We start from the raw sequence: 21,824 nt of genomic DNA on the forward strand, positions 1-21,824 counted from the left end.
TTAGGGGGGTTAAAAGCCACGATATTTAATAATAATACATTTTAATGCAATTTCACCATGTGACAACCACAGAATTATGGTCAAGTTTAGGGAAAACAAACTACTTTCTTAAGATTAAACCAAACATCAAGGTTACATTTTAATTAAGGAAATGCATCTAGCCCTTGTTCTACTGGCTCTGGACATTGGCATCGTCCAGTATGATTGTACATGTCTAGCTATTAATCAGTTATCAGAAAAACAATATACAAAATATGCATGTACATAATACGTAAGAGGTTGAAGAAGGAGCTGAATAAGTGGAGATGTTAAGGTGTTGAGCTGTTGTGTTAGTTTGGGGTTCAGAAGTTACAGGAACGAATGTCGTCGATGTATTGTTGGGGTTGCCTTGTTTGGTGTTTAGAAGCTGAACAAATGATTCAGATTGTTGATGTCTGATAGGGGGTGGTTCAGAAGTTGCAGGAACGTAGACCATTGATGTCTGGTTGTAGGTGTTTGTTTGGGGTTCAGAAGTTGCAGGAATGAAGGCCATTGATGTCTGGTCGGAGGTGTTAGTTTGGGGTTCAGAAGTTGCAGGAATGAAGGCCATTGATGTCTGGTCGGGGGTGTTTGTTTGGGGTTCAGAATTTGCTGGAAAGAAGGCCATTGATGTCTGGTCGGAGGTGTTTGTTTGGGGTTCAGAAGTTGCCGGAACGAATGTCGTCGATGTATTGTTGGGGTTGCCTTGTTTGGTGTTTAGAAGCTGAACAAATGAAGATTGTTGATGTCTGATAGGGGGTGGTTCAGAAGTTGCAGGAATGTAGACCATTGATGTCTCGTTGGGGGTGTTTGTTTGGGGTTCAGAAATTGCGGGAATGAAGGTTGTTGGTGTCTGGTCGGGGGTGTTTGTTTGGGGTTCAGAAGTTTCAGTAATGAAGGCCATTGATGTATGGTCGGAGGTGTTTGTTTGGGGTTCAGAAGTTGCCGGAATGAAGGCCATTGATGTCTGGTCTGGGGTGTTTGTTTGGGGTACAGAAGTTGCTGGAATGAAGGCCAATGATGTCTGGTCTGGGGTGTTTGTTTGGGGTTCAGAAGTTGCCGGAACGAAGGCCATTGATGTCTGGTTGTAGGTGTTTGTTTGGGGTTCAGAAGTTGCTGGAACGAAGGCCATTGATGTCTGGTCGGGGGTGTTAGTTTGGGGTTCAGAAGTTGCTGGAACGAAGGCCATTGATGTCTGGTTGTAGGTGTTTGTTTGGGGTTCAGAATTTGCTGGAAAGAAGGCCATTGATGTCTGGTCGGAGGTGTTTGTTTGGGGTTCAGAAGATGCCGAAATAAAGGCCATTGATGTCAGGTCGGGGGGGTTTGTTTGGGGTTCAGAAGTTTCAGTAATGAAGGCCATTGATGTCTGGTTGTAGGTGTTTGTTTGGGGTTCAGAAGTTGCAGGAATGAAGGCCATTGATGTCTGGTCGGAGGTGTTTGTTTGGAGTTCAGAAGTTGCCGGAATGAAGGCCATTGATGTCAGGTCGGGGGGGTTTGTTTGGGGTTCAGAAGGTGCCGGAACGAAGGCCATTGATGTATGGTCGGGGGTGTTTGTTTGGGGTTCAGAAGTTGCTGGAACGAAGGCCATTGATGTCTGGTCGGAGGTGTTTGTTTGGGGTTCAGAAGTTGCTGGAACGAAGGCCGTTGATGTCTGGTCTGGGGTGTTTGTTTGGGGTTCAGAAGTTGCAGGAACGAAGGCCGTTGATGTCTGGTTGTAGGTGTTTGTTTGGGGTTCAGAAGTTGCTGGAACGAAGGCCATTGATGTATGGTCGGAGGTGTTAGTTTGGGGTTCAGAAGTTACAGGAACGAATGTCGTCGATGTATTGTTGGGGTTGGTTTGTTTGGTGTTTAGAAGCTGAACAAATGAAGATTGTTGATGTCTGATTAGGGGGTGGTTCAGAAGTTGCAGGAATGTAGACCATTGATGTCTCGTTGGGGGTGTTTGTTTGGGGTTCAGAAATTGCGGGAATGAAGGTTGTTGGTGTCTGGTCGGGGGTGTTTGTTTGGGGTTCCGAAGTTGCTGGAACGAAGGCCATTGATGTCTGGTCGGAGGTGTTTGTTTGGGGTTCAGAAGTTGCCGGAATGAAGGCCATTGATGTCTGGTCGGAGGTGTTTGTTTGGGGTTCAGAAGGTGCCGGAACAAGCTCAGTCTGGTGTCCATATCAATTAAAAGATGTAGAAAAAACTGAAAGGGTCCAGAGAAGAGCTACTAAATTAATTCCAGGAATGAAAAATATGTCATATTTAGGAGATACAGAGGGGATATGATTCAGGCGTATAAGCTTGTACAGGGAATATATGATGTAACAATTGAACCTATCTTTCAGTTTTGGAGCAATAGGTACGAGACACAAGGGAATTCTTTAAAACTTTACCTTAGAACATGCCGGTCTGAAAAGAGAAAGAACTTTTTCACACTCCGTGCGGTAAAGTCATGGAACGAGCTTCCAGAAGAAGCTGTGCGTTCCTCTTCTATTAATTCCTTTAAGAATAGGCTGGATGCATTTTGACAAAAGGTGTAATGTGTAATGGGTGTGGTGATGGCGCTGTGGATATGATACATGCCTTTGGTGTGGGAGACCTGGGTTCAATTCCCACTGCGATACAGTAGATTATGCTACTGAAAATCAGACCTTCCTTCCTTTCTGGAGGGAAGCCAGGATTAAACCTGGGGAAAAACATCCTTGTTGATTAATTTAGAACGAATGAAACTCCACAGCCTCATAAAGCAGTACCTGCTGCACACTGATTATATCTGCCGCTCCCATTTTTCTATTGTTCTCCTACTATTGTTTTACCTGCTGTTTTATCTTTGCTTTGTTTACTTGACTATTATATTGTATTGCTTTGACTGTGAAGCACTTTGTGAATATAAAAGAACAGCAATAGCATGACATAGTAATGATTATAATCGTAAACAGGTGATTTCAGTTACTTGGGTGGGAAATTAGCCACAGTGGCTGGTGGATGCCCAATTTTACCAGCCACTTTTTACAGAATTCAACAAGATTTTGAAAAGTGCTCGAAGAATAAACATTTTTATTATTAGTATTTAGATTTTTTTTTAAATTACACAAAGAAACTTAGAATTTAAGACAAGATTAAATTAGATTTAGGAAAAAGTTACAGTATATCCCGCACTGTGCTCTTGCTACAGCATCACGGGTTAAAAAAAACTAAACGTTTTGATCCCTCTGGACCTTCGTCAAGAGTATTTTCAACAGTATTAAACAACAATGCTCTGAAATACATAATGTTCCGCTTGTGTTTAAGAGCATTGTTTTAATCATTGTTGAAAACAGTCTTGATGAAGATCCAGAGGGACCCAAACGCAAGAGCAGAGTGGGCTCTTGGGAAACGGCGATGCTTAATATTCCTAAATGACTAATCGAAACATTGAGAACCAAGAAGAACTTACCTTTTAGATACGAGCTTTGTGAATTCTTCCCAAAACAGAATCCAAGTTAGTATTGAACTCAAACTGTGTGAAGGAGGTCTGAGTTTTAATTTCAGTGGTGTGGCTCCAGCAATATTTATTTAAAATGTCACCTATCTTGAGAAAAGTGTCACAAGTCCTGATTGCAGAAGTACACTTGGGACTTTCCCTGACTTTCCCTACAGGGGCGTAGCAAAATATTCTGGGCCCTGTCGAAAGGCATTCTCAATGGGCCCCTCCCCACATTCACAGCTAGTCATTCTAGCATCTTTTTGGGCCCTGCTCACATGAGGGGGCCCTGGGTACTGAGTCCCCTTTCCACCCCAAGTCCGACACCCCTGTTTCCCTCCACCGTTGCAGCAGAAAATCAGGGTCTCAACTTTTTGTTCGCTGTGACCAAACATTTATTTATGTCCTTTAACTGTGCTCAGAGTTCCTCATCATGTCAACTTGATGATCTGAGTACATTTTCTCAAGAATTATATATATGCAGGATGTGATGGTAGTAAAGTAAATTTGTGGGACAGTGGAATAAAACAAATCAAAGAAACAGAGGTCATTCCTTAAATGTTACAGGAACACTTCACACAGCCGAGTCCTTCATACTGTGTGTTGTGGCTTGATGTACTTTTGTACATCAGACTACTGATTGGTTGGAGAGAATCGTCACTAATCACTGTGTCAGCAGTGCCAGTTACAGACGGGGGTGTCCTGATCAAACCTGCCATTTTTAAATAGTTTAGCCAGCGGTGTTTGCTGCCTCCAGCTTCTATTGAAACTAAATGTGTCTTCTGGCAAACAGCCACATGCCGAGAATCAAAAACACAACACACCTTCCATGAGGCGGTACAAAATCTGCGATGGAAAATGGAGGACGGGGCACTGCGGGTCAGGCCGAGTAGAGCTGATACTAGCAGTGGGTAAGCGCCATTGGCCTAATGTCCGACTTGGAGGCCAAATCCACGGACAGGTAGGCGAAACATTTGTTTGAAGATTAATGAGCTGATATTTCCTTTAACAAGAGCATGTTATGTGTTTTCTACATCGCTGTCCATCAATGTTGGTGTCGGACTTCATCAAAAACAGAAACAGTCTTCCAAAAAAACAATCCAACATGAGCAGCAGTTTGTGAAATGGATGCAGCTTCAGTTTCATGTCGGGGGCTGTGAGCTATACCGGTGACTTGATTGGATAAACAAACGTGATTGGTGGATGAGTGGGACTCCAGCTGGTGTGATTGGTTCCATCGTCTCCATCTGATTGGTCAGTTCCAGACGCTGTAAGAACCATTACACCGTGTTCTCCATGTTGTTGTGCTGTACTTTGGACAGAAACTGCCAAAACACCGTAAAAGGAATGGCCGGTTTTCCTCGGAGCAGGAGTTTTAGGCGCCAACATGGTCGAAGCAGCTGACTGGTCAGGTGATCAATTTGGGGGAGGGGTGTCACCCTCGAGAGCATCGGAGATCATCAGGCAGAGTTGAGCGAACGACGGACGCTCCTCGGGTCTCTGAAACAGAGAACAAAAGTCATAAATAATGTATTCAAAGCTGTCCCTGAACCGTAACCTATGAGAACAAGTCCTCCAAAGTGTGTAAGTCGTTTATTCCTCCCCTCTAACACGACCCGCAGGAGCGTTTTCCTTCGTCACATCTAAACCAGAGAACGTAACCGACTCAGTTTTAAACACATCGTTAACATTGTGAAACGGTTGCAATTTGGTTAGGTTTAGAAAAAGATAGTTTGGTTTGGTTAAAATGAGACGTTACTTCACTTCAGGGCATATGATGCAGCACGTTACGTGGCTCAGTTTGTTCCGTAAAGTTAAAAATAACTCGCCCTTTACCTTTATTTACAAACAGGACACGGACCTTGGTCTCCTGGGTGAAAGTTCTGTGTTTGTTTGACCCATCCACCACCGCAACCTTCCTCCTTACGCAGAACTTGGCGCCCTTACACTTAGTCACCTTACTTCCTGCTTTGCGCCCTTCATAATTATTATGGCCACTAGAGGGTACCGCCCCTATAAACGTTTTGATGCTTGAAAAAACGACCTACGTGGGTGTTTCTCGAGGGAGGACAGTCTCTTTGAGAACTGCAGCAGAGGTGAGCTTAAAGAAGAGGTGGGAAAGCTACAAAAAAAGTGCTCCAAAAAGTTTTGTATTTTAACTTCCTGGCCCCTATTTTAATGATCTAAGCGCACGGCGTGAAGCGCCTGGCGCAGGTGCGTTTATACGTCCAAATCCACTTTTGCTAGTTTGACGGCGGAAAAAAGGGTCCGTGCGCCGGGTGCATGGTTCAAAAGGGTTGTACTTAGTTAGACCAGGTTTTTGTTGGTCAATGGCGCGATCACTTCCCACTGCCTCAAGATAGCAATACGCCCAGAATGCACCTGTAAGACCAGCACGCCCATGGGTGCCAAGGTACATTTACTATTTAAACAACGCGGGTGCTGGACGGGAAATTGACAACTGCGTCGGTCTTAAACTAGCAAAGACACTTTGCGCTGCACTGCGCCAGGTGCAAGATAGGGCCCCCTGTCTGCCACTGATGTTGGAATGTGTCGTATTGTGTAGACATCTGCCGCTTGTAAACAGATCAGGGCTGCGACTTTTTAAGGGGCTATTAGTGTTCATAAAAGCCTGTAATAGGAACTGGAAGTCAAATGACAAAACCAGAAATGGAACGAACAAAAAATATCTGCTATAAATAATTCTCCATACAATCATGCCTTTTATGCCGTTCATGCATTATTAGCTACTAACATTCTGGCCAGATCCGTGGATTTAGTAAATAATGGGATGGATAGTTTTGTTTAGAAACTGAGGAGGAAGAAAACTATATTATAATCAGTATTTTTGTTATCAATGGATCGAATTTACTGTCATCCCAACAATCATTTTTCAGCTTAAGTCAATTCAAAATTCAGGTCAACTGGACACTAAAATGAATGCAAATTCAGTTTTTATTATTATTGACGGAACATGATTGGATACCATATTTAACAGTACTTCATACCGTGTATTTAGAATAAAAACACAGTAGCCTGTTGTTTCTCACGGTTCTCACCTCATGCCAAGTGATCTGCATGATGTCATAGATAGCGGGCGTGGCCATTTTGGGCCTGTAGAGGCGGTGACCCTTGGTAACCAAGGTTACCACCTCGTGGTTCTGACTCTGTTCGAACGGCATGCGGCCCTCAGTGAAAACCTCCCACATCAACACACCTGGAGACACAAACAACAGAGGTTTTAATAAGTCGGGAACGTTATTGTTAAAACTTTCAAGTGTGCCCAGTTCGGTGTTTGGTGTTTTAAGCCCCCAATGTCGTCGGCACTAGGATTAGGCAATGGTTAGGGTTAGGATTAGGTGCCTTGAAGTCGATGGTCGCAGCGCTGCCTTGAAGTCGACGTTGGGGGCTTAAAACACCATCGAGCTCCCAGTTCACACCAAAGATTCACAATGAAACCGCTTTCGAACGTAGTTGCAAGTTTCAACTTACAGATCTTTGGTCTAAAGTGGGCTTTAGTTTGTTGCAAATAAGTTGTAAAATGTGCAAAAAGAGGCTGATAGAATTGTGATGTTTATACTCGATGATTTACTGATGTTAAAGTGTGCGTACCAAAGGACCAGACGTCCGACTTGCTGCTGTATTTGCAGAAGTTGAAGACTTCAGGAGGCGACCACTTCACTGGAAACTTGGCTCCGGACGAGCTGGTGTACTGGTCGTCTAACACGTATCTACAAAACACACAACAACATTTAAATGTGACAGGAATAGCCAATCCTTCTGCCTTGTTTTAGGCATTGACTGAAAAAACTAATGGACGTAGCATAAGCATCACCTATTGGTTTGTGGACGGCCGTTTTGAAGCCAGGAGTTTGCATTTTGACCGTCACTATCTTGGTGTTTTGGAGCCAGAAGTGACCATATTTGGACAAGAGGGTGGGGAGGATGACGCAGCTAAGCCAGTGTTGTTTATGGTAGCAATGGCGCTTGCAAAATCGCCAATTTTTAACACTTCTGAAGCGAGTCATTCAGCGGAGTTCGGCCAAGCGGACCTCCAGGTACTGGCAAACTTTGACATAAGTTACCAGCTAACGCTAGAGAGCTTTGGTGCTACCGAATGCTGAACAAGACATTTTTAGATGAGCAAAATGTTCCAATTAACAATGATGCAGTGAATAAAAACACAGTGAGAGAGTTAACAGTTTAAGATGGAAACATGGACAACACCCAAAAACAAGTTAAAGTCTATTTTAATGTCCACAGTGTTAGCATGGGTAGCATTGCTAAGCCTCTGTCCAGATTGACAGGTCCTAAAGCATCCCCTGCTTGATCGTCTATTTTAAAATAAATGGGACCATAATTTACAATATTAACATCCTGCTGTATTGAAGAAGACTTGAAACTAGCGATTGAGACCATACACTCGTTTATTGAGGTAATAAATCAAGGAAAAAGTGGGCTCATTTTCTCATAGACTTATATAGAAACCGACTTCTTTGTGGAGTTGCCCCCTGCTGGAATTTAGATAGAATGCAGCTTTAAAGGAGCTTCGGCATTGGCTTCACTTTTCAGACCCCGAAGTTGACGCTTGGTTTTAAGACACTCTAGATAAAGGTCGACAGATAAACATGTGAATGTGTTGGGATTAAGTTTGTACCTGGCCATGCCAAAGTCAGACACCTTCACCACCTGAGAGTCGTTCACCAGACAGTTTCTGGCAGCCTGCAGAGGAGGTGAAGAAGGGAAAAGAGAGTAAAAGGAAACAGAAAAAAAGTCTTATTGTATTGAGCAGTTCTAAGTTTGCTGTACTAGTACACACTAGCAGCGTAGCTTCAGGAATGTCCACCACTTAGGCCCAGACTGAAATATCTCAAAAATTTAGTACAGACATTCACGCTGTACGGACAATGAACCACAGTGACTGTGGTGACCCCCTGACTTCTCCTCTAGCACCACCATGACGTTTACATTTATGTTTTTTTTGTGAAATGTCTCAACTATAAAATGGATTGCAATTAAGGTGTCATGATTTTCTGAACCAAAAATTGTCAATTTACGTCCAGTATTGAAATCAAAATCTACGATTCCAATATTTTTTTCCTATCTCCACCCCTGCTCACTTGTCACCATGTCAAAATTGTTGAAGTGAATGGAATCACAACCTTACTATCCAGCCAACAATTTTGCAAATGTCACATCATTTTACAGACCAAAAATATTTAAACTTTGGTGAAGGAGCCAAAACTACAATCTGGACCCTCTACAATAAAGGTTGGTAAAGTTGCTAACGGTATATGTACACATTTGTGCCTTAAACTGATTGTTAAAACACAAGACAAAGCTTTCATACAACTGAATTTTCAGGTAATTTACTTGTTTTTTGTTTCAGGATGGGACATGCTTGCAAGACATGACTTTGCTACAAGCAGCAATGCAAGTCAAAGAAACCAGCCGTATTAGCATGTCTCCACGTGGAGTTAGTTGTTGAATAAGTTTCTACGTTCTGGGTTAAAAAGTTCCTGTGGTAGAAAACATGTCCCCAGAATCCAGTCAGGATGGAAAAAAACCTAGCCTGGGAAAATCCTGACAAACTTCCGGCAAATTTGAGTCCGTCGGGCCAAGAGCCCATTCAAGCCCATTTCCAGTTTTTCCAAAATCGAGGCACCAATCACAACCAACATGCTCGCTGGTTGAGATGTTTTTCCGTCACTCTACATACATCATCTCCTTCATCGCTCTGATTGGTTTTAGGTCTATCCAATGGCGCCCAGAGGCATTTGGGCGGTGTCCATTGGTGACGCCCCTTTGGAAATGGGCTGTGAATGAACCTGCCCCAGACCCACTCTCAGTTACAACTGACTGGAATATCAGAGTAACGTGTAGGTTACCAGATCTCTGTGGATGAAGCCGTTGGCCTCCAGGTGCTCCATGCCCTCGCTGACGTCCAGGCAGATACTCAGCAAGCTCCCCAGGCTGAAGCTGCCCCGCTGTTGCCGGAGGAAGTTCAGCAGGCAGCCGTGCTCCATGAACTCTGTGACGATGTAAATGGGCTTCTGCTGGCTGCACACTCCGTACAGCTGCACCAGTTTAGGGTGAGACAGTCTCCTGAAGTGATGCAAGTAGAAGAATTAACAATTGCCTTACTGTTTTTCACTCTGACTGATCCGTTTTATTCAACACAGTTGTCCACAGCGGCCACATGGCGACCAGTGCAGTGTTTCCTCTATGCTGATTTTGTAGTGGCGGCCCGCCATGGCAAAATTTCTGCCGCCATGGTATCAGAAATAGGGCAGACGCACAATGTAGTCGCGGCTCCCATTTAAAATTATCCTGCAGACATAATGCACGCCCCGTTGGCTGCCGCTCACGTTGCAATTTAACAACAAGTAGAACTATTCAGAGGTTGTTGGGCCCGTCCAGTTTAACTCCACATACTGTTGTGTTGATGGAGTTTATTGTCAAAACGTTCGCTTTCTTCCGAGTCGACTATTAAACGAAAAAGCTCCACCAAAAACATCACCGCGGTGGGTCCGTTCTAATTGGACAACGTTCAACTTGTCAGTTCTGTCGGCTCATCGTCCTCAGTTGCTCAAAAAATACAGTTGTTGTTCGGACAGACCTGCCCCCACTGCTAAAAAAAAATCCTAAAGGAAACACTGCCGCGATTTACTCCCGGAAATCAGAACGGTTTGGTTTCACCTTTCAACTTGCCTCACAGCTCAGGTTCTGCTACGAATTGCACTGAGAATCAAATGGTAAGTTTCTGAACCTCATGAACTATTTAAACTATAGTTGTTACAAACTGAGGCATTGACCAGAGCGGCACTGCGTCATTAATCGAAGGCCGTGCCCCACTTTTGGTGGGAAAAACATCCCGCTGATCAACTGCTATACTCTGGGGAGATGTGACGTTATAATTTCTGTCATTACAGGCCACCCTAGTTCAGAGGACAGGAGGATTACTGCATGTTGTCGCAGTTCTTACTCGTCTCCACTAGAGGGCAGCAGAAGTCAAAGGTAGATATGCCACTTAATGCTCTCTTAACCTGTCTTCTTAAACCATTCATAAACTATTATTAATCTAGAACTCTACTGCCTGGCTGTAGTAGTGTCTTTCACTTCTGTATAAGGCTCTTAAATGTTTGGGACCGGCCTACATTACTAATTCTTTGTCGTTTTATAATCCTTCACAGCCTCTTAGATCGTCTGCTGCTGGTGTAAGTATCATTTTTCAAGACTAATAATTATAATAATAATTATGAGATATCGAAATAATATTGACTTGCGTATAATTCATACAGATACTAATGAGATATTTTGTATCATACAATGTATAACGGTGTATTTATTGATTTGTTTTTGGCTGTAATGGGTTTCCTTACATAATAAGCCCCAGACAACACCAAATTGTTTTGATAATTTTCCTAGATTTTGTTCTTTGAGACCACAGTGTGAACGGAAACAAAGACCATAAAATTGGCAACTTTAGCTTAGCCTGTTTTTAAAGATGCACCCAAACTATGAAACTCCCTAGCCAAGAATATAAGAGAGGCCAAAAAGAAGGGACATCCGGCGAAATTTTCCCGGAAATGGAAGTGGAAGTGGAAATTAAGTGTCGTGGATATAGACTAATGGGAACACAGAGCTCAACAGGCTCCGCCCACTTTGTTAACACCTCTGGTTCCAGAAGGGATTTTACCCATTTAATATCTCTGTTGACGTTTCATTAAAAGTGTACTGTATATGGTAAGGTTTAAGCCTGGATCCGAGCTGAGATGAATGGTGACCATAAATCATTTGATCCGGCTCAAAAGAACATTTTGAAAACGGCAAAAAAGCCAAAGGTACGAGACTGTGTACAGAAACAATCAGAGACTTCAATGGTAGCAGCTCGTTAGGCGTCCGCGCGTTGGCGGCATAGGCAGAAATCGCGGTGGGGGGTCAGGACCCACCCAAGCTGAGGGTTGTCCCCCCCGTAAAAAATAACATTAAAACCACGCTGTGTATTGTAAACAATATATACTTTAAATTAGGGCTGCAACTAACGATTATTTTCATAGTCGATTAATCTGTCGATTATTTTCTCGATTAATCAATTAGTTGTTTGATCTATAAAAATGTCAAAACATGGTGAAAAATGTGGATCAGTGTTTCCCCAAAAAGCCCAAGATGACGTCCTCAAATGTCATGTTTAGTCCAAAACTCAAAGATATTCAGTTTACTGTCACAGAGGAGAGAAGAGACTAGAACATATTCACATTTTTTTTTTTTTATAAAAAAATGACTCAAACGATTAATCGATTATCAAAATAGTTGGCGATCAATTTAATAGTTGACAACGAATCGATTCATCGTTGCACCTCTACTTTAAATAATTGGGTAAGTAGTAAAACAATACCACCCCAAACGGGGCAAAAAATGCATTTTGAGTTTAGAAACTTATGTATTCCCCCCCCCCTTCCTTGCCTCACAGTGGTTTGGTCCACTGCTTGGTTTTCTCCCTTAACGTTAACAGTACACAGAAGTCCGGTGGGACCCGTGGGAGCGATCCAATTGCAAACTCTGTGAAAATGTTTAAACAAGTGAAATTTGGCACTACTTTAACTTAGTAATTGTCACTATTGTTTTATTGTTCCTTTCCTTTTCTGTCTTATTTGTTCGATGCTTATTGGATTGCTTGGTTTTTGCACTTGTTTTAATATGCATGTTTATTATGTTTTCCTAGCACCATGAACCTCAGCGCCCCCCCCCCCCCTTCCTCACATCATGACTTTAGCCTCCTCGATGAAGTCCTCCTCGTACATGGCTCCCTCTCTGATGGCCTTAATGGCCACTCGGTGCTGAGCCCTCCACTTGCCGAGCCTCACCAGACCGAACTGGCCGCTGCCCAGCTCCTTCATGAACGTCAGCTCACTGGGGTTGATCTCCCACTTCTCTGGACGGAGGAAAACCAGGGAGAGGAGGAAGGTAAGAGAGGTGCGTTCATGGATGCAGATTGTTTAAAAGCTGAGCGGGGTTTCTGTCCGGACTCACCATAGCTGAAGCCGGCGGTGGATGGAGCGGACTTTTCCTGTTTCCCTACAGGATACCTCAACCTGGCAACAAGACCTGAATTATAGATAAATGACATAGAGAAAATGTTCACACACGTAGCCCACAGTATGCATGAAAGCAAATGTCAAAGCTAAGGAATGGAAATGGAACTTGGAAACAGGTGTATCTCCGTGTGTACTTCGTCCACAGCAATCTCACCAATCTGTCCCAAAACGTCCCAGTTAGAGAGGAAATGCCCTAAACATATTCTTTGTAAATCTTTACAACCATTCCCAGTGTGTGTGATTGGTCCCCCGCAAATTTGTAACTGAAGCAGGATAGAAAGATGTACAGGCCGGCAGATCGGGCTGGGGTTTACCCAGCCTGTCCAGCGCCATCATCAGGTCAAACTTTGAATGTGTCTACACTTTGGTTTATTTATGATCAAATACCTGCAGAACCGATTACATTCCCATCCTCCTCAGCTGTGCTTTTTGTTCAGGGCTGAAACTAACAATTGTGTTCATTATCGATTAATCTGCCGATTATTTTCCGGATGAATCAATTGATTGGTTTAGTGTACGAAATGTTAAAGAAAAAAAATGGCATTCACAGTTTCTCAGTCGGACCGAACAAGCACATTTATGAGTTCCTGCGTGGTTTCCAGCGCGATTTCATTTTTGTCTCAAATGGTAGGCATCTCTCCTTGATCCGCTAGCTGCCTGCCCCCTGAACACACCGTGAAAAAGCCCGGTCTCGGGAGACAACACAGGGGTCGTAAACGTCAAACAAACACTAGAGGGACAGGCTGTGCACCAAAATACAACAATCGCGTTCCAGCCAATCAACAACTCACGCTACTCAATCAACTCTGCTCACTGTCCCACCCCCTCCCCCAACCATCTTGTCGGTGATTGGCTGGAACGTGGTTTGTTGTGTTTTGGTGCACAGCCTGTGCCACTAGTGTTTGTTTGAATTTATGACCCCTGTGTTGTCTCCCGAGACCGGGCTTTTTCACGGTGTGTTCAGGGGGCAGGCAGCTAGGGGATCAAAGAGAGATGCCTACCATTTGAGACAAAAATGGAATCGCGCTGAAACCATGCAGGAACTCGTAGTGCACCTTTAAGCTATTGGATTTACTTTCAGATATGATTAAAGAACACACAGCAAATTGTCACATTTTGTCAAAATAGTTGCACCTGCTGCGTTGTGTTTGTGGTACTCGATCAGGTCGGGGATAGAGCTGAACAAGTGTTTCTCAGCGAGGTAAAACTGTGGAGGCGAGCCTTGGGTCACCTTGATGTGGTAATGTTTTATAGCTGCGCTTCCCTCCCTAAAAAACACCACCACAACAACAACAACAACAACAACAACAATATCATCACAACAATGAGACTTCTCGGCTCCATTACTACACAAAAATAATGTAACAATTAAAAAATGAATGCATAGGTCCTATCTGAAGCAAGTTTTCTAGAACGTACAAAAACATTACAGGAAAAAAATATACTAATAAAAAACCCTGAAACTATAAACGATACATTTAAAAGATATGACATAAAGAACATAAAACGTGCAAATGAAGACAAAGGGACAACACGGCGTCTTTACCCGGCAGCAGACTTGGCATAGAGAGAGACGGTGTAGGTTCCTGGAGTGCTGGAGTCTCTGACAATGAAGGCGCCTTCTTTGTCCTGCAGGGGGCGACACAGACACAAACACAGGCTGAAACTACATCAGAGATTACGTTTTGATACCTCCGCCAAGGAGGTTATATTTTCCGTTTATTTGTCATGACCGAAAGAACGAGATCCAGGGTACAAGCGGCCTGGTGGCTGGCGTCTCCCTTAGAGATCGGGTGAGACGCTCAGTCATCCGTGAGGAGCTCGGAGTAGAGCCGCTGCTCCTTTGCTTCTGGCTAGTAGTCCTTACCTAGGTACTGTCAGGGCACGCCCTCATACTCTGCTTCTGACTGGCTAGTAGTCCTTACCTAGGTACTGTCAGGACACGCCCTCATACTCTGCTTCTGACTGGCTAGTAGTCCTTACCTAGGTACTGTCAGGACACGCCCTCATACTCTGCTCCTGACTGGCTAGTAGTCCTTACCTAGGTACTGTCAGGGCACGCCCTCATACTCTGCTTCTGACTGGCTAGTAGTCCTTACCTAGGTACTGTCAGGGCACGCCCTCATACTCTGCTTCTGACTGGCTAGTAGTCCTTACCTAGGTACTGTCAGGACACGCCCTCATACTCTGCTTCTGACTGGCTAGTAGTCCTTACCTAGCTACTGAGCATGTGCGACTCCCAACAAAGATGGAACAGAAGTGAGATGTCTCACTCTGTAGCTAAAACAGAGAGCTCAACACACAGGGTGAAAAGAGGAGCTGCAGCAATGTGCATATGGAAATATTTAGATGCAACAAAGCTCTTTGGCCAGAATTGAACCTTTAATCTGGAGGCCATCAGATCATTCAAAAGGTGCAGTATGGCCTTTTCTGTACGGCTTTGTTTTGAATACTTTTTGCACCATAGACGACATAAATTAAAAAACAGAGGAACAGTGTGTCCAACGACTCAGAGAGGAAGTCAAAGAGGGACTAAAGGAAGATAAATACGTGGAAAAGGAAAAAAAAGAACGGAGAACACACGGAGGGTAAGAACAGTGAAGAAAAAGTGTCAAAGATGTAAATACACCTGGAGGGAAGAAATCCATATGGAAGTAAAGAGGGATCTTTTTTTAGACAAACGCTCACCTCTGTCCTCAGCAGCTCCTCTGCTTTGTTCCGGTTCACTTGTTTACTGTACCAACTAGAACAGAGAAATAAAAAAATAAAAAAACCCATCTAAATAATAATAATATCTGCATTAAAATTATGTTTTTGTGTAATGAGACTTTCTCCGGTCCTGCTTGAGCTTTCAACAGATAGAGATCTGGCTGTGCAAAACTATAAATTCACTGGTTTATTTATATATAAATATATATATATATATATATATATATATATTTATTATTCACTGTTATATCAACTGTTAAAGTGCTGTAACTTTACCGGGACAGTGACAAATGATTAACAAACTCACACAAACTGCTGCACGTTTCCGGATTTCTTCTCTGTTACATAGTTACTTGGGATGTAGCCTTCCTCGCTGGGAAACACACACACCAGTCACCAAAAACACACACAAGGAAACAGGAAACAGGTTAGGATGCCAGAAACACACAACGAAACAGTTGCTTTGGAATGACGCAACTATTTCACCGATGTTGAGCAATTTCAGACCAGCGTTGACATTTTAGAACTACAAAAACTTGTGAAATACAAATCTTACAAATAAAAACTTTCATAAGAACTAAAAATGGATTTGTGCACAATTTAGTGCACTCTGGAGTTTCGTAGCTTCAGCCTCACTTGGACGTTTTAACATTTTACAATTATCCCCCTAAATGTCCCCTTTGAGGCTAATTCAGCAGCTAATTAAGTCTCACCTTAATTCTTAAAATGAATGAATTTAAATGTAAAAAACAAACACTTATTGTTGCATTTCTTGTAATCATGTTAAAAGCACAATATGTAGTTTTCTGCCTCTCAATTTAAACAACAACAAAAGACCGCATTTGGATCATGGGAGTTGTAGTCTTTGATGCAGTCAGCGTCCCCCGGTTAGGATTCCTTCAGTGTTCATCGTTCAGGAGGTTTTTATCCACAGAGGTCTCCTCCTCTCCAAAACAAACAGACCCACTGACTAAAAACCGGTAAAAACTCTGAATAAATCAGTTCCACGTAAAAAAAAATAAAATAAATCTCTGTTTCTCCGATGGTGTTGGGCTCGTCGGCAGAGGGGCTGCGAGCTGAGCTGCCGCTAACGTTTGCTCTGCTTGTTTCTCTGACAAGTTAAGATCCAGACATCCCATGACTACTGCCGCGTTCCAGGGAACCCGTGACTCGTGTTTTCACGACCTTCTACCGGTGAAAGTGCCCTGGAACTTACTACTCGTGAACTGGTACCAGGTTGTTGTACTCCCAGTTACAGTTTTTGCGTCACACACTCATAAACAACAATGGCGACCCCTGTTGATGCTGTGCAGACGCTGATGATTAACGGTGAGAAATATAAATAAATAGACATAAATAGGCAACGTAAAGTAATTCCTCACATTGTAATCAAAACAATACACATAAGATTGTGTACTACTACAGGTTATGAAGCCCAAAATATTTCGCCGACTAGAAATCGCTTGTATCAGCTAGCGTTAGCTAACGTCAACGTTAGGTAGCCGCTAGCTAACGCTAGCTAGAAGGGGTTTGTCGTGACTTTGCCTGGAACGCTACCAAGTCATGAGTCGTGACTTGAAGTCGTAACTTACGGACTAAAAATTGTGGCAGCATTAAATCCTTCATCCGGTTAAAATATAGAGTTAAAAACGCTTCTTAAACGTGAATATGTTCTACTTTCTTCTCTGTGACAGTAAACTGAAGATCTTTGAGTTGTGGACAAAACAAGACGTCATCTTGGACTTTTTGGGGAACACTGATCCACATTTTTCACCATTTTCTGACATTTTAGAGACCAAACAACTAATATAATAATAATAATCGACAGATTAATCGTCAATGAAAATAGTCGTTAGTTGCAGAACCTGAGTTTGTCTGGGGTTGAACATTGTTGGAAACATTTGGGATAATTTAAGTACACAGCTTAAAAATACAACATATAGGTTGAGTCGTTTTAAGACATTTTAATGCAGAGATGTTACATTTTATTACTTTAAATGGGACCGTAAATGATGAATTGCACTCACTTATACTTGTTGCGTGCTTTGTACCAGTTGACATCACACTTATCCAGGATGACGTACTCTCCTCCTTTGACCAGACTCAGGTCGTGTGGCTCGGTGCCCTGGAAGTCGTACAGCGCCACCACCACCTCTTCCTCCTCGCCATCATCATCATCAGCGGGCGGAGGGAGAGGAGGAGGGGGCCGCCGTTGCTGGGACCAATGACAAATGGTCAAATGTCAAAGTCTGTGTGTGTGTGTGTGTGTGTGTATATATCTGTGTGTGTGTTTGTGTGTGTGTGTGTGTGTCTCCATGTCTGTCTGTCTGTCTCTGTGTGTGTGTTTGTGTGTGTCTCTGTGTTCTGTGTGTCTGTCTGTCTGTGTACATGTATCTGTGTGTGTGTCTCTGTGTGTCTTTCTGTGTGTGTGTGTGTGTGTGTGTATGTGTGTGTGTGTGTGTGTGTGTGTCTCTGTGTTCTGTGTGTGTGTCCCTGTCTGTCTGTCTGTCTCTGTGTGTGTGTTTGTGTGTGTCTCTGTGTTCTGTGTGTCTGTCTGTCTGTGTACATGTATCTGTGTGTGTGTCTCTGTGTGTGTGTGTGTGTGTGTGTGTGTGTGTGTGTGTGTCTGTCTGTCTGTCTGTCTGTCTGTCTGTGTGTGTCTCTGTGTGCCTGTTCAGTGTCTAGTCACTGTTTGCATCACACTACAGACCGTTCACTGAAACATTGCCACACATCCTGAATGGCTGCCACGATTACAAGGGAATGTACGCAGCACGTCATGACAGGATACTGAAAGACATCCACTTCTCACCCTCAGTAAGAATGTAGAAAAACTGGTGCTGTCAAACGATTAAAACATTTAAACGTGATTAATCGCATTAATGTCATGGTTAAAGGGATACTTCACCGATTTAGCATTGAGCTTTGTATCAGTACAAACCCGGTAGTATTTTTGAATGACCGTGCTTCCCTCCCTCATGTCCCCCTGAGACGAGAGATCTCTGTATTGTGGGTCTGGAAAAAAGCCTCTTATGACGCAAAAATCGTCATTTTGCGTCATAAAAGGCTTTTTTGCCCAGAGGCTATGGACTACAGTCAGTAGTAGGACCTACTTCCGCATGTTGTCAACCCGCCCATAGGGGGTTGGACCGCCGACATTCTCCGAAATTTCACGAAACAAAACAAGTATCAGCCATCTTGAATCCTCGCGTAGCTTAGTGGCTTCTCAGCATCAAAACTTTAGATAGATTGAATCATCCCGAAGGAAATTTTAGAACAATTATGTATCTCCGATCTGTACCAACGGGATACATTGATACAGATCGGAGAATACGCAGGACACTTTATTACAGACTGAATACTCGACACAGCTTCGCCCGCCGGCTATGGAGACCAGCGGTGCTGATCGAAGCCTCTGGCCGGTAAAGGGACATCATCAGCGGGGGACGTTGAACGAGTTGGCAAACTCGTGTTTGTTGTCCGCTCATTACACGACAAACTGGACTACATCCAACTTCAACGAAACTCCCAACGCCCCAACAGAGACTGCTGTGTTTTTGTTGTGGAAACAACAGTGTACCGGACTATCCAGCTAGCAGGCCTGCTTCTCTGTCGCCGGGTAAGACTAGTGGAGGTGGGCTGTGTTAACACGGACTTGTGCAGAAATTAGCTGATTGTATCCAACTAACTGCTAACTGCTGGTGGAGTAAAAATGTACGCAAATTTACGACTGTGTTTATAATCGTGTTTACAGTCTAGCAAGCGCTAATGCTAGTAGCTATGTGTTAGCTGAACTTTACGGAGCATATGTAAATGTAGCCCGTTTCGTATGTCGTTTTTTTTTATATAATGTCGTTTTTATATATTTTAAATGTGTAACCACCAGAGCCACGGTGAAACGTTGTTTCATGTATGGTTGAAATGACAATAAAACACATTTGAGTTGAATGCTGCCTCACTGTCTGTCTGTAAACGGTAGGCGTGGCTTGGGAGTGGAGTCTAAAGCAGCGAAGTAAGTGCATTCTGGGATTTGGTGTCTTTTATCCATATGAGCCAAAAACACATTTTCTGGCTTATCTCGGCCTAGAAGGCACCAATTTCTATACTTTTTTCACATTTCTACTACATAAGTGACCCAATTTAAAGATATATTTGTCTTTCCAACGGTGAAATATCCCTTTAACTCACAATTAATCGCAATTAATCACACATTTTTATCTATTCTAAATGTCCCTAGATTTCTTTTTGTCCCACTATTATTTTCTCATTTTAATGCTCTTATCAACATGGAAAAGTGGATCGGCTTGCTTTGTGCTTTTGTCGCCTGGCTTTGACGAGGGAGCGGAGAATTGGCATCAGCCGTGTGCTTGGCCATCAGCCGTGTGCTTGGCCATCAAGTGGTATTTCAGACTGGACGTGCTGCGATGATAGCTCAGAGCACAACGACTAAACACGACGAGGGGGCGGAGAATTGGCATCAGCTGTGTGCTTGGCCATCACCTTTGATCCTAACATGGAGGAAGCTTCTTTGACCAAGGTCATTAAATACCAACCACTCCTAAACACCATCTCAGAGCTATAGGTGCCGACTATTTGTTTTCATATTTGGCAGCTTAGCACACACACACACACACACACACACACACACACACGCTGGTTATAAGAGGCCTTGATCAGCTTGGGATGCCCCAAAAGAGGGCTTAATGGCTAGCAAAGCACTGTGCTCCGTCTGCTATCATAGGCAGCCGCCATATATGGCGAAGACGCTGTTACTTATACCCATGAGAACAGAGGGATATGCGTAATATTATGAAGACCTGCTGTATGCTGATGGCCCATGATTTTGTATATGTATTTAACCGCATCTATAATATTTATGTCCCTGTTAATTGTTCCCTTTAGGGGACTTACATAAATTGTTAAAATGTCTGTCTGTCTGTGTGTGTGTGTGTGTCTCTTTCTGTGTGTGTGTGTGTGTGTGTGTGTGTGTGTGTGTGTGTGTGTGTGTGTCTGTCTGTCTGTGTGTGTCTGTGTGTGTGTGTGTGTGTGTGTGTGTGTGTCTGTGTGTCTCTGTGTGTGTGTCTGTGTGTGTGTGTGTGTCTCTGTGTGTGTGTGTGTGTGTGTGTGTGTCTCTGTGTGTGTGTGTGTGTCTCTGTGTGTGTGTGTGTGTGTGTGTGTGTGTGTGTGTGTGTGTGTGTGTCTCTGTGTGTGTGTCTCTGTGTGTGTGTGTGTGTGTGTGTGTGTGTGTGTGTGTGTGTGTGTGTGTGTGTGTGTGTGTCTCTGTGTGTGTGTCTCTGTGTGTGTGTGTGTCTGTGTGTGTGTGTGTGTGTGTGTGTGTGTGTGTGTGTGTGTGTGTGTGTGTGTGTGTGTGTGTGTGTGTGTGTGTGTGTGTGTGTGTGTGTGTGTGTGTGTGTGTGTGTGTGTGTGTGTGTGTGTGGTTACCCTCTCGTTACGCACCTCACCAGGAATCGGGGGTAAAGGTTTTCTGCAAACTAAAAAAAGAGGAACAGAAACCGTAAACCAAGCAGAAAGTTAAAAATGCCATCTCTGCTGTCAGAGCCCTCTGACCTCTGACTGATTTCTAATATTGGTGATCAATAACTGAAACTTATCGTACTTTTGCAGCTAGTCAGTCTTAAAGAATCAGCCAACGGCTTAAATTCAACGTTCCCAATGTGATTTTACTTAGTAAATGTTAGGGTGAGCAGGGAGCTCTTTAGTAGTCACATTAGTAGTCCCTTCTTTCTATTGGCTGGCTGGTAGTGGGCGGGGCTTAGAAAAGTACTCCTGGTTGGAGATTTTGGCGCTGAACAACCTTGAGAGTGGGCGACTCGACAGCGGAGAAACTTTGGACTTTAAAGAAGAAGAATGCCTTTATTTAGTACAGTTGCACACACATTGAACACAGGCCTGAATTACAAACATGCTCAGGACCTCTACATGCTAAACACACTAATGGAGAGATGTCAGAGGGGGTTTCTCCTTGAAGGAGAGCCCCGAGCAGTTGGGGGTTCGGTGCCTTACTCAAGAGCACCTTGGCAGTGCCCAGGAGGTGAACTGGCATCTCTCCAGCTACCAGTCCACACTCCGAGCTTCGGGGACTTCCTAACCCAACTCCCTACGGACTGAGCTACTGCCACGGTTTTGTAGAAACTTTTGACTTTGGCCTGGAGAACTTAACGCTTACTACCTCCAGCTACATTTAGTTTTGGACCAAACAAAAGAAAAAAGCACAGTTTATGTTAGGGAATGAACTTGGCTGACTAGCTAGACACGCTAACAGCCGTTAGCAGTCATTCTCGGAACAGTGAATTTCAGATTCTACACTGCAAAAAATATGGTTGTTAAAGGGCCTAAACATAGTATTTTGGTGTTTTTAAACATACAATTGTCGCTTTTTTTGCACATTTTACTTTTACTACAAATCAAGCAACTTTACATTATTGCTGACTAGAAATGGAAGTAACCAAGTATCCAAATACCCCAAGTACTACACTGTACTTCATGCCCGTACAGGTTTAATCTGCTTTACTTAATGTTTTCAGTTCCTGCTT

At 43.4% G+C, this 21,824-nt stretch overlaps 2 protein-coding genes across 6 annotated transcripts in view; both read right to left on the bottom strand.

Moving 5' to 3' along the window:
* LOC144513247 (uncharacterized) lies at positions 1-3,934 on the bottom strand. 3 transcript variants are annotated; one of them, XM_078244261.1, is made up of 2 exons: positions 3,437-3,934; positions 1-2,686 (listed from the first exon to the last, which is right to left on the bottom strand). In XM_078244261.1, exon 2 carries the CDS (start codon positions 2,177-2,179, stop codon positions 233-235), a length of 1,947 nt encoding a protein of 648 aa, XP_078100387.1. In that variant the 5' UTR covers positions 2,180-2,686; positions 3,437-3,934; the 3' UTR covers positions 1-232. The 3 variants fall into 3 exon arrangements, with proteins under 3 accessions (XP_078100387.1, XP_078100388.1, XP_078100389.1); XM_078244262.1 differs by having other exon boundaries at positions 1-2,203; positions 2,394-3,934; XM_078244263.1 differs by having other exon boundaries at positions 1-698; positions 918-3,934.
* The window catches only part of tec (tec protein tyrosine kinase), a 27,984-nt gene continuing 9,994 nt past the window's right edge, over positions 3,835-21,824 (bottom strand). Inside the window, exons 6-18 of one of the 3 annotated variants that reach the window (XM_078244266.1) lie at positions 20,728-20,762; positions 17,298-17,485; positions 15,578-15,643; positions 15,250-15,304; positions 14,108-14,190; positions 13,696-13,829; positions 12,497-12,571; positions 12,227-12,398; positions 9,352-9,568; positions 8,121-8,185; positions 7,076-7,194; positions 6,523-6,680; positions 3,835-4,963 (exon numbers count right to left, since the gene is read on the bottom strand). In XM_078244266.1, the coding sequence (XP_078100392.1) occupies positions 4,880-4,963; positions 6,523-6,680; positions 7,076-7,194; positions 8,121-8,185; positions 9,352-9,568; positions 12,227-12,398; positions 12,497-12,571; positions 13,696-13,829; positions 14,108-14,190; positions 15,250-15,304; positions 15,578-15,643; positions 17,298-17,485; positions 20,728-20,762 (1,451 nt within the window). In that variant the 3' untranslated portion in view covers positions 3,835-4,879. Of the gene's footprint in view, positions 4,964-6,522; positions 6,681-7,075; positions 7,195-8,120; positions 8,186-9,351; positions 9,569-12,226; positions 12,399-12,496; positions 12,572-13,695; positions 13,830-14,107; positions 14,191-15,249; positions 15,305-15,577; positions 15,644-17,297; positions 17,486-20,712; positions 20,763-21,824 lie in introns of all 3 variants that reach the window. The other 2 variants (XM_078244265.1, XM_078244267.1) reach the window with 2 other exon arrangements.

The sequence above is a fragment of the Sander vitreus genome, unplaced genomic scaffold, assembly GCF_031162955.1.
Source record: "Sander vitreus isolate 19-12246 unplaced genomic scaffold, sanVit1 ctg154_0, whole genome shotgun sequence".
In the NCBI taxonomy this organism is placed as follows: domain Eukaryota; kingdom Metazoa; phylum Chordata; class Actinopteri; order Perciformes; family Percidae; genus Sander; species Sander vitreus.